At 45.5% G+C, this 16,330-nt stretch overlaps 1 protein-coding gene across 1 annotated transcript in view; it reads left to right on the top strand.

The window, feature by feature from the left end:
• Nucleotides 1-16,330, top strand: part of MAP2 (microtubule associated protein 2) — a gene marked incomplete at its 5' end in the record, with an annotated part of 69,493 nt that overhangs the window by 4,304 nt on the left and 48,859 nt on the right. The window contains one exon of the mRNA XM_080346700.1: nt 15,897-16,010. Coding sequence (XP_080202826.1) covers nt 15,897-16,010 — 114 coding nt within the window. The remainder of the gene's footprint in view (nt 1-15,896; nt 16,011-16,330) is intronic.

Genomic DNA, 16,330 nt, shown 5'->3' with positions numbered 1-16,330 from the left:
TATGCCAAGTTCAGGTTTATAATTGGAAGGGGGTTGGATTACCCACACAGTTATTTGATGAATTAATTTTTTGACAGATGAAGGGAAAGCATTTCCTGAAATCCTATTCACAGAGCCTCGAGACAGTGGCTCTGTTCTGGTGTCAGTCAGTGTTAAGGACAGTAACTTGTCCTGCCAGAGTGACAAACAGAGCCCCATTAATTGGCAGCGTACCCAAACCATGTGGAATGTGAAGAGACTGGCAGAAAATTGTAGCGGAGTTCCTGACACAGCACAGAGGACTGACTGCAGGTTGAGTGCTCCTGCCTTGTGTTTCAGGGCCCTTGCTTGAGTCATAGGAAAGGTGGGTGAGAAGGAGCCCATGACAAATAAGTGTGAGAGGCCAGGATTTTTGATGACTGGGTGGACTGAGAGACTGCAATGTGTTAGTCTACCAGTGGAACAGAAAGAGAGAGGACCTCTAGACCTGTGAAGGGGTATGAAGAAATGTCAGCATTGAGCTGATGGATGAGTGAGGGGCTGAGGTGTGGTGGGGGAGCAGACCCAGCAGTGGGAGAGCTATGAGAGGTGAGGGGCAGAGACCTGGTGGTACGAAAACTGTGAGGGAGCGAAGTGGGAGCAGGAAGTGGCAGGGAAAGAAGGAAAAATTGAAGATAAAGTAAGGACAGTAGAAAGAGGTTCGATTTATTCCATTCATCCTGAGTCGACACAGCTTTTGCATGGTGGTGGATATTACTCCAGAGAGGAGGGGATTCGGACAGCGGGAATAGCACAGTCTGCAGGGAAGAACTGGGGAGAGAAGTGGGAAGGGGCAAATCACGTTACAGCCCTGAATGTATTATAATTTATCTCAGTTCAGCCATTTGTTTTAGGCTTTGTTCAGACAGACTAAATGGACAACACCAATAAATCCATTCCTTTGACCAGCTACTCTTTGAATAAGCATATTTAAACAAGCTGCAGGGAATGTCAGTCTGAAAGTCTGCCCTGGCATATCCCGTAAATACTTGAGTAGAGGTGGGGAGTCCCTTTAGGCTGGCTAGACAAGAAAACCATGTTGAGGATAGCGACTCTGTGTGTTTCAGCCACCCGGCAATGTGTCAAAGAAATGACCTGTATCCTGTCGCCATCCATAGCCTTGTCTTGTAGTAGCCAGTCTCCCGGTAGAGAGAATCTTGTTCACAGCCCTCCCCACCACTGCGCTGTTAGAAAACCACCATGATGCTTAGTGCTGGTGGTTCAGGGCTCTCAGCCAGTGAGGGCCAAGACAGGTGCTGTGATGATGAGTTGTGCAGGGGCAGGATGGCAGCTCTGTGCATGGGGTCAGTAAACATGACAGCCTCTTGAGGCTGAAACTGCACTGAGTCATCGCTTGGTCCCGTGGTGCCTTAATGGGTTTTTCAGCCCCTAGTGACTTCTCATTTAGTCTTCTTTCCCTTTGTGGGACTTTCTCTTTCTCTCTCTCTTGCCATACAAGTAATTATAGTCAGATGGCACTGCCAGTAAACATACAAACAGGCCTTCTTTGTACGGAGGCCCTTTTAGTCTATCCTTCCAACAGGACTGCTTTGTCAGAGCTTTTCTTTTCGTTTGGCTGTTTATACTGGCTGTCCTGCCGCTGCCCGTGCTCTCCTGGAGTCGCAAGAGCCTCCCACAAACCCCCTGAACGCCAGTTCCCCAAAGGAGCCTCCCAGCCTTGTTGTCAGATGTGCCTTTTCAGCAAGCCATGTGTCTTGGGCAACACAAAGTTCACAGAAGGATGTAGAATCAATGACATTCAAAGATGAATGTGATTGCTGTGTTTGTCTCATTTCAGTAGTTTATTTTACAAAGCTGGAGGAATGCATCTTACCATGCCATTGATGGCTCCCGTGGGAAAGAAGCTGTTAATTAGCCATTTTGATCTCCTTGCCTTTGCCCAGGAAATGTGACAGTAATGACTGCGCACCATCATCTTAGCTAATTTAGATACAGGCAAATATACCAGACTTCTGAAACTTTTCTTCTCTGTGTTAAGAGTAATACAAGTGTCATTTTCTGGGACACATTATTGGAAAATTTAGACATGTTCAGATTATGTTGCAGAAGATGGCATAGGTGGAGGCAGCAGAGCCTCTTTGGGGCGCTTGTAGAAAATGTTCTTTTTACCATTCTCTGTTAAGCTTGCTGTACAGATCCTTCTCAGTTGTTCTTCTGCAGGAGACTGGGAATGAAGCCACAGAAATTCTGTCTTTTACATGTGTCCCCTACACCCAGCTATCTTCTCCCTGACTCCAAATATTCAATAACTGCTACAGAGACCGGTCTCTGCAGGTTTGTGGCTGGCACTATCAGTTACTAAACCCAGTGAGACATCCCATTTTGTCCAACCATAACTTCTCTGAGAGACTGGCTCTGCTCTCCTGTGTCCTCTTGGGACTTGAGAGATCAGTCAATCCATGATTTAAATGTATTGGTGGGAGCTGGAGGGTCTGGCCCAGTTTTGGGCAGTGCAAGCATGCAAAAATTATTGCCTGAAAGGGAGTGAGGTGAGATAACCCAGTGTGCAGGTGACATTGCCTCCCGCAGCTGGGAGTTAGACGCCTGGAGAAGTTCAGCAATTAGCCTCTTTTATCTCTAAAGCTCCTCTGGTAGTGCCAGTGTGTGGTTCAGGTTCACTTTTGACAGCTGTATCTCAAACCAGGTGCAGTGACAACGTTGGAGTGAACTTCGGCATAGTGCCACGTCAGTGTTGAATCTGGCCAAGAGAAGGCATCAATAGACCATTTCCTTTGGGCTTCCTGCTGATGTTTTGTTTCGCGTTGTTTTCTTGTTAGGATATGAGCGTTGTAAGAGGGAATTGCATAAGCAGCTACGCTTCCTTAAGGAGTAAGAGCGAAACGCCAGTGAGTGTGTTGGCCTGGCAACCAGCGCTCACTTGGTGCCGTCAGCATTCCCAGAAAATGTAATCGATAACAACCTCAGAGGTGCAACACAGAGCAATGAGGCTGGAATACGGAGGAAATATCTTTCATAACATGTTGTTCCAACCACACTGGTAATGCAGACTGTACACCGTGAGCACGGTTTATCAAAGTTTCCTTTTGAAAACATCTGCAGCCGTTCTTGGGGGGTTGCTGCAGCCAGGATAGCTATTGCTTCGGAAGGATGAATATGCCATCAAATACAGAACACATCCTGGGAGATGAATTTTTGCTTTTGTGTCCTCTTTTTTATGGACAAAAATTTGCCTTTTGTCTGTTAGTCTCTGCCATGCCTCCCCACCACCCACTTGTTTGCCTGCTCTGATGGGAGCTGTAAATGCAGTCTTTGCTGTTTCTGTGGGCTGGATCTCAACCCCCCAGCACTGGCGTTAGCTGAGTGACTAGTGGGGCAGTTGTGTCCAGAGCCGTGTTCTAAATTGTCGCCTGTTGCGCTGGGGTCCTTGTCAGCGTACAGTAGGAGACAGCTTGTGCATTTAGGAATTATGTTGACAAGGCTTGTAAAAGCCAGGAGAGAAGGCAGACAGGTGTGAAGAGACTTGTCCCACGTCACTCAGGAGGGCTGCGACACAGCCCTGCGCAGGGTATGTGGTGCCTCTGCGGGCTCCTGTCCTCTGGACTTGGCTCAGCTCTGCCCGGTGCAGAGATGTCACATCTGAAGGGAAGCCATCATCCCCAGGATGGCAGCATGAAGGATATGCAGGAGCACTGGGCAATATTTGGCAGTGGGCAGAGGTCTTTGTGTTTGCAGCTGCAAGGTGGTATCTCTGGGGACTGCCAGCATATAATTTTCCATTCCAGCTTTTATCCAGGAGTATTTCAAGGAAGGTTCATTACCAAACAACAGAGCCTTGTTTTGTGGACACACAGCTGCTCTTGTTTTGAGCAGAACTGAAATGGCAACTTCTTTTCTGAAGTCACCTTGGAAGGGAAGGGAAGCAGCAGGTTCTTAGGTGACAGCCCAGGATGTGCCGCTGGGCATTGCCCACCTCATTTCCTGCCCCCTGCCTTGTGCACAGGCAATTATCAGCCCTCGGGGTGTCACGCTGTGGAGCAGCAGAGCCCAGAGCTCTGGTCATTATCCCACTCACCCCCACACTTCACAAATCTGTTCTTCCCTTTTTCTAATGACGGATGCTCAGGTGTGTGGTTTGGTGGTTACCCAGTGGAAGGCACAGCTCCCCGCCATCCCCAGATATATCTGATGGCGACACGTCCTCCTGGCACATGGGCTGGGCATCAGTCCTTCCACAGGCAGCTGGGTGCAGGTGCTTAACCTTTGGTGGAGAGGAGGTAGGTACCATCAGATCAATTACACAAACCAGAGTCACACAGACATTCTGCTGTTCATGCAAGGACTGCCAGGCGTTGCTGATTTCTTTTTTCCATGTTGCCATGCCAACACGTCCCTTTGTGGAGTGAGATCTCTCTTTAAGCTCTGCGGAGAGAAAGTACGTAGCCTGGAAGCTTATTTAGCATTCAAGGGTGCACAGCCTCCCTGTACCAGCTCTGAGCTGCAGCCAGGCTGTCTGACAAAAGAAAGGAGGATTTATTTTTTTCCGCTTTTCCTCTAGCGTTTGCTTCTCAAGGTTAAGGCAGACAGGGTAGATGGAGTGAGAGACTGGGGAACTTCATAATGGGGAACTCGCTCTGCTGTCCTCACAGAGGCGTGACTTTGGGGTGTATTTATGGTGCAATATACATGTGTGAGAAAGATACATGCAAATTTATTAGTTTGACTAACCCTGATGAACTACTCTATATTAAAATTGGAAGGAAAAGGCAATCTGTGTTTTAACTCAAGGAAAGAACTCAAAGGAAAGATTAGCGGGAAGCCAGGGACAGCCCCCTGTCTTTGTCTTCCCTGCTGTTTTAGTCTGTGAGGTTACAACATAGAGAAAGAAAACATCTCTTCTCATGCTATATATTCATATCCTGAGTAAGGACAGCAAAATCTAGTGGGTACTTGTGTTTTGGTTTGGGTTTTTCCGTTTTGTGGAGTTGCTACTGGTAGATAAACAGCTCACTTTAAATTAAATCCCTATAATGATCATTAATACAGATTTGCTTGCCTTTGCCAGCTGAAGGGATGGAAAGCATCATAAAGCAGCTGGCATTAGCTGGCAGATGAGCACTGATAATCCAGTGTCTGTCCCTACCAGCTGTGCAAAGGTTGATCTGGAAATTCAAAGGCAAGACTTAGTGAGAGGACTACGTGCTGGTTTTGACTCTGTCATTTGTTCCTTGGGAGATGCTGAGCAACACATTTACGTTTTCCTGTGCTGTTTCACAGACTGACTGTAGAGCAGAGTCAGTGGTGCTTGGAAAACCTATTCTGAGAAATGCAGATTTAGAAATTCAGTTTTCATTCTTTTGGGGGCTTTGTTGTTACTGTGGATGCAAAACGACATGCAAAACGTGCAGGAAACTAAGGGCACTCCAGCTGTGGTACTCACATGTGAGCCCTTCTCCTGTGTGTGCAAAATACTTGGCCAAAACTTGAATACTTTATTTTCATGCAGTATATGGAAAATAACTGAGATATCATTATCTCCAAGGCAGCAAAGCCTATTAACTGTTTTCCGGGGAGCCATTTTCACTCAGGACTGAGTAGATTGAATGCTTCATGGAAATCTGTTTCACTTGGAGCCACTATATACATTGGGAGAGAAGAATAAACCTCAGATATTTCACTTTTTTGTTCCTGTTTCTTTCCTTGAGACTTATTCATAGTGATATATGATCACTTCAGTACAGCTCCCAGCAACCCATATAGCCTATGGCAGTTATAATAAAACTAATTTACAGTCTGGTCCTCCATCCATGCAGACTATGCATCTCACGAGACAGATATGTTAATAAAGCAGAGCAGAAGCATCAGCTGCCAGTGCTGCATAGATGTGGCTGTCTTGCTGACATACCCGAACTGTTTTCATACATAGCCTTGCACCATAAATGAGAGAAGGAAAAGGCTTCAGCTGTGACTATTGCTTTTTATCCCAAAGCCAGGGTATGTGCCAAATCCAGGGTAACTCAGCCTGCACAGGTGGTTGGTGAGCTGTGAAGGGAACTAATCCTTAGTTGTTCTGTCCAAGCTGCTTTCTCTTTCCTCTCACTGTCATCCTTTCTCTCTATTTAATAATATATGATCCTTGGAAACAATTGCTCTGTCAGCTCTTCCTTCTTTTCCTTTCTTTTATCGCTTACGTTGCCTCTATGGTTTTGGTTTTTTTTAGTTTTATTTTTTTTCTTTCTTGTTTTCTCTATGTACTCCCAGCTTTATCCCAACAATCCAGTGTAGCTCCTCGAATTTCCGCAGCTGCTTCTCATTTGCTATGCACTTGAGAGCCTTTGAATGCAGACCTCTCTGCCAGTGGCTGCAGTGACCTAAACTCTGGTCTCAGCTCTCCCCACAGCACCCCGATGTCCCCACCGCTGTGGCTGCAGAAGCTTGCAGGTATTTAAGTGTCCAGAGAAGACAGGTCTGTCAGAAAAAGTGCAAGAGGTAGTTCAGAAGTTGCAAGGTGCACTGAGGGCCTTTATATGCATGTTTTACACCTTCGTTCTGCAAGATTAGGAGCACATTTCTCTTTCCTAATCCCTTTGCACACCTAGAGGTGTGGGCCAGTAGTCTCCAGGGGTGGGCAGGCAGGGCACAGGAGCAGGTTGTGTGAGCAATCAGGGATGATTCCCGGTCACAGAGGGTGACGTGGCAGAGAGGTGGTTCCCGTCCATTGGGGCAGTGCCAGAAGCAGGTAGAGGTGGCAGAACTGCTGAGCAGGGCTGAGAACTGCTCTGCAAATCTACCCATGTCATCACCTCTGTGGGACTTGATTAATTTGTATGTGACGTGGGACCTGTTCTGCTCTGCCTGTAAGTGGGAGCACATGTTCATTTGTAAGTACACAATGCCATTCCCCACCTGTCTTGGTAGAGCAGGGCTGAGCTGGGAAGAGGTTACCTGTGCAGGTGTTGCTGCAGCGCAGATCTGGCTGGTTAAGGGGGCTGGGCTGGCAGTGTGAGCCCTGGGGTGAACAGGTGAGCGGTATTGCTGTGTTTTCTGTGTCACCATATCCCCTGATGGGATGAACCAAAACTGTTGTATTGACAGATTGGTCTTCAGTCCTTCTGATCAAGCGTGACTAGAAATCCCACACAACACGTGCATGGGTTAATGATAATTTTAAACTCAAATTCAGTGGAGTTCCTGTAACGTACTTTGAATTCTTTTGTAAAAACATCACAGGAAACTCTGTAAAAGGTGTTGAAAATTGCCTCAAAAAGGACATAAAAATGAACCTTAAGGGACATGTCATCTCCTGCTGTAGGTGGCTGAAGCTCAATTGACTTCTGTGGACTGTTCTCCCATTTATATTAAAAGAGAAATAATTAGTTCTAGAAAGTCTGTTTATTTAAAATCTTAACATGTACTGAAGTTCCAAACAAATACTGATTTAAAATACATTACCTATTATGTCTATTTACTCACACTCAAAGGATTAAGTATCTGGTTCTTTGTTTTGAAGCTGAAGTGGTTTCTTCTGCCTGAGTCCTGAGGAGTCCATGTTTTAAAGAAAGATGGATATAGCTGCTTCATGTGTGCAAGTGATATTTTTAGCCGTTCGCAAGTCCTGGGAAAGGCAGTGGGACCTCACTGCATTGCCCTGGCTGAGGGTCTGGTGCTGTCTGCTTCAATATTGCATGTTAGTTGTAAATTGTGTTGCCAATGCATCAGACAAAACAGAACTGATTAGCTTTTCCCACTTCTGACTTGGCTGGGAAATGCTGACAGTAGTAAATATTTTGTTCCAGGCAATAGACCTAAGAAGATGGGACTCAGGGGATGCACAGGGAGCAAGTATTTGCAGTAATGAGGGCTCATTTTAAAAGCATTGCTTTATTGTGCTGACATCTGTATGACTTCTGTTTAACAGATTTCCTACTTCGGGGGGTGTGTGGGGAGGGGGTACTCATCCTTTGGTGTTTTGTTTTGCAGCTGCTAGACAGTGCAGCAGAGGCCTGTGCCTGATGAATGTGCACCAGGGCACGCTCAGAGCTGGAGGAGCAGCTTGCTGGAGCTTTCTGAATTGCTCCTGGCTCCTAGCACAAGTTTGGTCTGGATTTTGCCACTTGCTTGCCTTGGACATTTGGGCAGTATGTCCAGCTCCCTTGCTGAAGGAGGTGATCAGGAAAATGCAGTCAGGGCAGTGGAGGTGAAGTACAAGCAGAAGGTGTGGAAGTGGTCCAAGGGCAGGCAGCCCAAGCCCTGTGAAGCTGCTTTCCTGGATGCTTAGAGCAGCCGGGGGTGCACAGACAAGCTGCCCTCCAGCCTCCCATTTGTACCAGAGCACCACTAGTCCCACACAGCTCAGCTGCAGCCACACCACCAGCTTTGCACCAGATATATTCTGTTGCAAAGCAGGTATGTTAAGGGGCTGGTTAATGGTGATTCAGATTGAGAAGCTTGAGTTTAAGGAGGAGATAAGAGGAGCTTTTGAACACCTGAAGTACCCCAAAACACAGAGGCTTAAGCCATTTGCTGTGGAGCTCACCAGGGTGTGAAGCTGCTGTGTCAGGTATCCAGCTGTAGCTTCCCCGTATGTGCTCTTCTGACATAGTCACTGCAATACATCTTTCCCCAAAGGCGGTCTGAATGTTCATACCTTTGAGATTCAATGCATTAAATAATCAAAGCTCTTTCCTTCCCGAAACACAAGCCTTTTCTGACCCATTCAGTTGGTTAGATGGTCAGTCCTGGTGATGAATCTGTCGCTATCCTCATTGATGCTACAGTAGCTTAAAGTCAACGAGTTTATTAGGGAAATTATACTTGTCAGTTGTGTTGTGGTTTCATTTAATTTAAAAGCTGATGTTCCCAGTATTTGCCTTCATACCTCCTGCCAATTACTGTTGATATTGCCAACATCCAGATCAAGGACCTACTTACACCAAAATATTTACACTCACAAAAGCCATTTGAGAGCAAATATTTGATTTCTGTAAAGCTATGTTGCTCCTTTTTTCTTCAATTGCAAGTGCTAATCTGTTGGCATTATTTGGGTTTTATATAACTTATTCATACTGCTTTGATTGCTGCTGTGCATTTCTCTTTCAATCTGAGTGCAAAAGGCAGTAAAGAGTTGTCACGATCCCAGTGATAAAGTCGAAGGTGGGTCTGTTTTTATAATCAGAAATGTCACTGGGTGAAGCCCAGGTCTTTTTAGCCCTATGCTTCAGCAGTCGACTCAAACAAGAGCCCACCAGCTTCCAGGAGAGTTGAGCATGAATTCAGGACCTGTCCTTGGGAGACTGGCTAATGCCTCTAAACAAATCGAATAGCTATTTGGTTTATAGTCCTGCTGCACTCCGAATTGCAGTTCCCCGGGGCTAAGAATATCCATAGGTCCTGCTTGCTTTTTAAATTGTAGAGATAGCAAATAGCCTCTTTGTATCTTTCCTTTCTGCAGGAATATATTTGGGGTATTTTGCCTCACTAAGCAGGTTGTTCCGTGCTTTTGTTGTTGACTGAATTCCACTGTGCCAACAATTAGTGCTGGTTGCTGTGGAAACTGCTCTGCACCCCACCGAGGATTTTGACAGGCACATTTTGACTGAAATTGCTTTGTTTTCCCAGTTCTGCAAGGACACATGTAGCTAATGCTTTTGCTGTGCTCTGCTGCTGTTCCCTCCCTAAAATGCAGCAAAATTAATGAAACATGCTATTTTATCCTTTCTATCTGTTTGCATCTTTCTTTATCCCTGTTTTAGCCTCAGCGCTCCAGGAGCATTAATTACCCTTTGCTTTAACTGAGCTCACTGGTAATTTTCTTGGTAGGTGTCTGAGGGGTGACATTGTGAATGCATGTGAAGTTTTGACACAATTTTCAGTCTCCTCCTCTCTGTCCCTCCTTCCTGTCATCCCTTTCCTTTGGTTTTCTCCTGGAGCATTTGTTGTGCCATGTGGTTCCAGCACGTTAAACTTTGTTTATACCTTAAACAAGTTCTGCTTTACAGAGACCAGATGGCATCTTCCATGGCTACGGCAAACTAGATCTGCTGCCACCGTAGTGCTATCAGAGCTGTTGGCAAAAAGAGTGGGGGGTGATGCTGCTCCAGTCTGGGAAGAGTATCCCAGTGAAGTTGTGGGAATGTGAAATGCTTTTTGTTTGTAGGAGGAGCTGTCCCTGTTGTTGTGAACTGGGTGCTCAGGTGGGAAGAAGCAATAGATAGTTGGCCTGAGTGAACTGGCTGAATGGGAGTAATGAAACATAAGCAACTACAGTTGGGGAAGGAGAGTAAGAGATGGGTAGACGAACTGTGGTCTGAGCGAGGCAGCTCTGGCTTGAGAAATCACTGATGCTGTTATGTGAGGTGACGAGCTGGCTGTTCACCAGGGAGAGCTGTACCAGCCCCAGTTCTTCAACCAGCAGGATCCCTGCAGGATCACTGCGGCACATACCTGTAAGGCAGGAAGAAGCTGTGAGTCCTGCCCAGAGGTCCTCCTGTCAAAAACAATCATCAGAATAATAATACAGCATTGCACAGAGGGGCAGGAGGGAGAGACAAGGCATTAAAAGGTACTGCTGGATGAGGGCTATCAGGGACAAATGCCTGGGCAGTTTCATCTGGGAAGTGGAGTTCAGAGCAAACTCACCTCCTCCATGAATTAAGCCTGAGGTCATGGTAGGTTGGAAGAGAAAAAGTACCTGAGGCTGAAGGAAAAACATTGAAAAGGGCACAAAGGGAACAGACACCACACATCACTGCAGAGATGTGTCACAGATCTAATTTTTGCTCTTGCCTTTATAGTTGTCAATTATTTCTAACAGTTTTCTGGAAATATTTGTTGAAAGCTCAGACACCTTTTTTAAAGACACTTGCCACCATCTGTACATCTGTTTCTGGGGTTGGTAAACCTGTGTGTTAAAAAACTTAATGGACTGGAGAGGTTTCCTGGGAAATGAAAGTATGGTAGGTAATGGATTCAGGTGTCAGTGAAGACATCTGCAGTCCATTGACAACTGCAGCAGCAGCAGTAAGAAATGAAGGAGAGCTTTGAAGCAACATCTTGACCTTCTACAGGGTCTCATCGCAGATCCGCTGTTGCCATGCTTTGGCACGTAACCCCACTTAGCAGCCCCTGGTTGAGTCTCTGTCCGTGAAAGGGAACTCTCTTGGGCATCTGGATGACACCTACTGCAGTTTAAACATCGGTGCCAGAGCAAGCTGTGCTGGCGACTGGACAGCTGTTGTGCCCTTGGGTGTGCTTATGGGGAGGGCAGCAGCTTATGAAGGCACAAGTCCACCTAAACTCAGCAAAGCGGAAAGGGTGCAGCTCTCCATCAGTGGCTGGTTCAGCATCTCCTGCCCATCCCAGTACTCTGAAAGGGTTTGTGTCCCTGACTTATCTGTGGGGCAGGGAGACTCCAGATGCCCTGATTTGGTATGCTGGGGGTGGGATTTGTAGAAGAATTGGGCTAGCTTCCAAAACCAAGATCAGAGATTGCCTACTAGTTTGAGTTTTAGATTTGGTTTAAATTAGCTTTGTACCCAAGACAGATGCCTGCCCTCTCAGCCTGACAGCCCTGTTGGAGCTCAGCCTGAAGTGACAGCCTTTAGGGGAGCGGTGGAAAGGCCATTCCTGGGTCTGTTAGCTCCTGGCCTCTTGGCTCAGCCTGCTCCTTGTCAGGGAGCTTTTGGAAGCTCATGCTGAAGAACTTTCACAATGTCTCCTCTCTGTTCACATTTGAGGACAACCTGTTCTTTTGGGTTCCCTGAAATCAGTCTGGGAGACTGTGTCTGTGTCCTGTATCATAAGTAGTTGACATCTTGGTAAAAAGAAGCAGCATGTTACTCTCTGTGAAATGCAAAGGAAAGCCATGTTGCTGTTCTTCATTGTACCAGAGTCTTTTGTGAAGCCAAGGTCCTTGTTGCCTTTAAGAAACACATATTTGGTGTTGTCATTTGTTAGTGTCATTTTTGTGGGACACAGTCAGACAACATTTACCTGCTTAAAGAGAGGGAAAATAAATCTTTACAAGCCAAACTAACTAATGAATTGAGAGCTTTTAGGCTGTGAAGAATTTGCCTGGCATCCAGGCTGGCTAACTCTGTTTCTTTTTTGTTGTTGTTGTTGTTCTTTATCATTAGGCTTCCTTGAACTTTAACTGAACCATAAGGAAACTATAAAGAGTCTCAATAGCTGCCCTGTGAGGATTTGACTTACCCATTGGATCTGCTATTTATAGTGTCCATTAGTACAAAAATGTCTGTCCTTTTGCAGCAGTCATGTATAGCAAAAGCATTGCTCTTCTGGCGAACTGCCTGTGCCTCCTGTGTCACCCAAAATATCCATCAAAAGAGTGTTTCAGAAGTGAGCCTTTCTTGATTAAAAAAATCCCAAGCAAACACCACCCCCTGAAACCCAGGGGCTATTTGTATTATTTACTTATTTTGCATAGCCTGAAATTGAAATTTCCATTTTTCAGGAGGCAGCCTTTCACCCCCAGCCATTTCTCCCTGTGGAACATAATCTTTATCCTGAGCAAATTAAATCAGGAAGAGAACTGAGAGGGCAGGAACTGTCTTCCAGCCCTGGAGAGAACCATTTGTACCCCAGAACCAGACTGGATGTGAACCGGTATAAATTCTGTAACAAAGGAGACCATTTCAATAGGGATTTGTGTTACCTTACTGGGAGGAGGTTTGCAGTAGCTTGGGTGATGGAGATCAGGTGAGTGAGTGGGTTTCCTTTGGATATGCTCCAGGTTAGTAAATCTGCTATACATTTTCATATTCTGTATCTGAAAAATTAATCTGAGCCTTTTCTTAAATTTGCGTGTGAAAGTAAGCTTAAAAGATTGGTTTTCCTAACAGTCTTTCTAATTAAGTCCTGATTTGTTCTTCTGAGCTAACAATACAGAATTGATGATGTTACTTTTGTCAGTAGTGTTGTGATTAGAAGATTCATGGAAATTTTGACCGAAGGGTCACATGTTGCATCCTTCAGGCATAAAGTGGTGGTGGCGATCGGCGTGGGGTCTTCTGGAGCCGTGGTCCTCTGCCAAGCTCTGTGCCGTTCTGCATGCTCACCAAAGCTGTCGGGGTGATACACTTTCCTGTTCTGAAAGAACAAAACCTGAACAGGGATATACCAAGTATCAAAGGATGCTTTATGGAAGAGCAGCTTGTTTCCTACCCGTGTGTCCCTCCTGTGCAGGGTGCTACAGGAAACCAGCGGTGTGGCGTGATGTGGGAGAGGGCACCACGTGTCGCAGGAGGAGAGTGGGCCAAGCCGTGGGTTCATTCTCCCAGCTTTTCGGATATCGCTTGTGCTTTGCAGTCTGCGTGTGCCTTACAGCACAGGGAATTGTCAGGATCTGTAGTGATTCCAGGGACTGTTTGTGTCCAGTCCACCGCTCTGCAATAGCAGCACCATGTGATGGTGATGGAGGGTCTGTGAGGTGTCTGCTCCGTATTTCTCACAAGAGAAAGGAACCAGGAGGAGCACCCATGGAAGCAGGAGAAATTCGAAAAGCCCCAAAGTGAGGTGCAGGCACCTGAAAGGCAGCTGGGAAGTCTGAGCTTTAAATCAATAACCTGGTTCCTTGGTCCATAGGACTAGCCACATGCATGACTTGATTTATGGGGTTATGGTGCTCGAATTGATCTACTTAACAACAAAGTGAAGTTCTGTCTCATACTAGGGGCATGTATAGAGAAACAGAGCTGTCATATGCAGTCTGCTGCTAATACAGGCATCTATTAATATATCATATGCAGTCCCTTTTGTAAACATATCAAGCTCTATCTCAAAAGGAGGTTTTTTTCCTGCTATGTGGAAGACTGCCAGAACTTCACACCCCTGACAGTAGGAAAGCAGCGTCTTCAGATTTCTAGTCTGAATTTATCCCTGGTGAGTTGGTTATTCTCTGGCCAATAATTTTTTAAATCAGCTTATTTTTTTCATCACTTGGTAGTTGTTCTGACATATTCATCCATCTACTCTTGCTATTGGCTGCAGTCAAAAAAAACTGGCAGTCACTGCCCTCCTCACGACCAGTCAGGAGGGAAGTGAATTGTAAGATATAAATACCAACAATTATGGATGTTCTTTACCAGTGGGCGGGGTTTTTTTTAATATCTTATTACATAGTTTGTGCAAAAGAGAGATTAACGTAGCACTTTGTTTTTAGACAAACACGACTGTGAAAGTCAAGTAACTCACATCTGTGCTTTTTGGGAGAAAAAAGCCAGCTTTTCTGAAGGACAAACAAAGAGCAATAACTTTCCATTAAAAGTACAGATGAATTCTGTAAGAGCACTGACTACGAGAAGAAATCATCATTATTTATCTAATGGAGAGTGCCTCTTGTTAGGGTGGTTGCTGTGAAGTTACATATAGGGCATTGATTTAAATATACTTCCCCTTCCCAGCCGGTCCTTGCCTGAAGGACACAGTAATGGGTGAGCAGAGAGTTTTTGTTTCTGCCCTGGGGATGGTGATTAATGGGACTCTGTGTCTCCTGCCATTACAAAACTCTGTCTCTGGGCGAGATGGGGAGCAGCACTGAAATTCTTGCTCTATTTTCAGGTGTGGACCCACAGCTGTACAGCTCGCTGCCTTTCCCAGGGCTCAGCTCCATGTTGGGTCCCAACACCTACACTTGAAACAACTCAGTGCTCAGAAATAGCTGGAAAAGGAAAGGGATTTATTTCCACCAAGTTTGGCTATGAGAGGGAGGAATATGTTGATTAATGAGTAAGGCTAATACACAGATTAAAAAAATGAAACCCTTCTTCTCTGAAATCTTTTGTAGATAGTTCTGCTGGACCAACTCTTTAAGTCCTTGATTTGCTAGATCAGGGATGCCTGAACTGCCCTTAGGGCAGGAAACCTTTCTGGTTACTTCTACATGCAGTTGTGTGCCTGGTGGCATTTCACTCTGCTTTTGAGTGTGTCTGGAGCCAAGATGAGATAAACTTTCTCAGTTTAGAAGCATTTGCTCTGTGAGTGGTCTCACCACCATCCTCCACTCACCAGAGCACCTGATTCCTCAGCCCCTATCTGATGTGCCACATGTTGAGGGTGATGGGGAAGAGCAAAGCGGGTCCTGTGGCTCCTGGGTCCATCAAGCATGTGATGCGTCAGCCAGCTCCACACTGGTTCCCCTTCCCTGTGCCAAGCACGGCAAGAGTGAGCAGCCGGGAGCCCAGCTTGTGTCTATGACCAGGACCTGAGAGCCCACCCCACCAAACATCATCCTCTGCAGTCCCTCTGCGTGATATTCAGAGCTACCATATACATAAAGCTGTATGTTACAGTCTTAAAAGGAGTGGGGAGGACAGAGTACACATTTTAATCACAGAAATGTTATTTGGCCCTTCTTTTGCAAGTCTCTCATCAACATAGATGTCTGCCTGCAAAGTGCCTTTAATGCATACTAACTGTGTGCTGGTGAGGAGGAAATATCATCTGAAGTGCATGTAAAAATGCAGCTAACTCCATCTATTACGTCAGGAAATTCCATTACTCAGCAGGCTATTCTACCCCTGTTTGCAAAGTGCTACCTGCACAAGGTTTCTAGACATTTAATAAATGATAATCTTAAAATTTTGCGGTTGTTGCACATTGTCGCTAACAGAAAGAACATTTAGTAATGATGCTTTGTAAATCTTACTGTGAAGGCTGGAGTCCTGATTTTTATAAATACTCAGCATTTTCCACTGAGATATTTGGAATATTTGAACCTTTTATTTTTTATGATTCGCTTATATTTCAGGAAAACAGGTGACCTTTTAAAAATGGATTAAGTCAGCCTCCATTTTTTATTGTTTAAGCTAATCTTTATAATTTTAAACCACTGTTCTCAGCATACTTTTCTTCGTTTTTCTCTAACTTTGGTGCTGCCACAGAAGAAGTGTCTGCGAGGATAGTACAAGTAGTAACAGCTGAAGCTGTAGCAGTCCTGAAAGGCGAACAGGAAAAAGAAGCCCAGCACAAAGATCAGCCTGGACCACTACCTTTAGGTAAAACAAGAAGAATGTTCAAAGTATCCTTGTGTCTGCAAATGTTATATGTATGTATAAAACCCAGGTACAGCTGTGTATTCACGTAAGTTGTGGCCATGGATGAAGTGCAACACAACTGGATAAATGCTGGAATAATAATGTTATGCTCATTGACCCAGTTCTTCATGGCCCCGTGACTGTCTCGTTCACTGCTCTAACAGCAGTTCTCCACCTGGTTTCTAACACCTTGGTGACGCAGCTGTGAATGTAACAGGTGACAATAGTTTTGCCATCATGTTTGGTGGGACCCAGCAGCGCTCAAAGCCCCTTTGTGTTCA

This window comes from Nesoenas mayeri, assembly GCF_963082525.1.
Source record: "Nesoenas mayeri genome assembly, chromosome: 6".
NCBI lineage: Eukaryota > Metazoa > Chordata > Aves > Columbiformes > Columbidae > Nesoenas > Nesoenas mayeri.
This window is presented reverse-complemented; position numbering and strand designations above follow the sequence as displayed.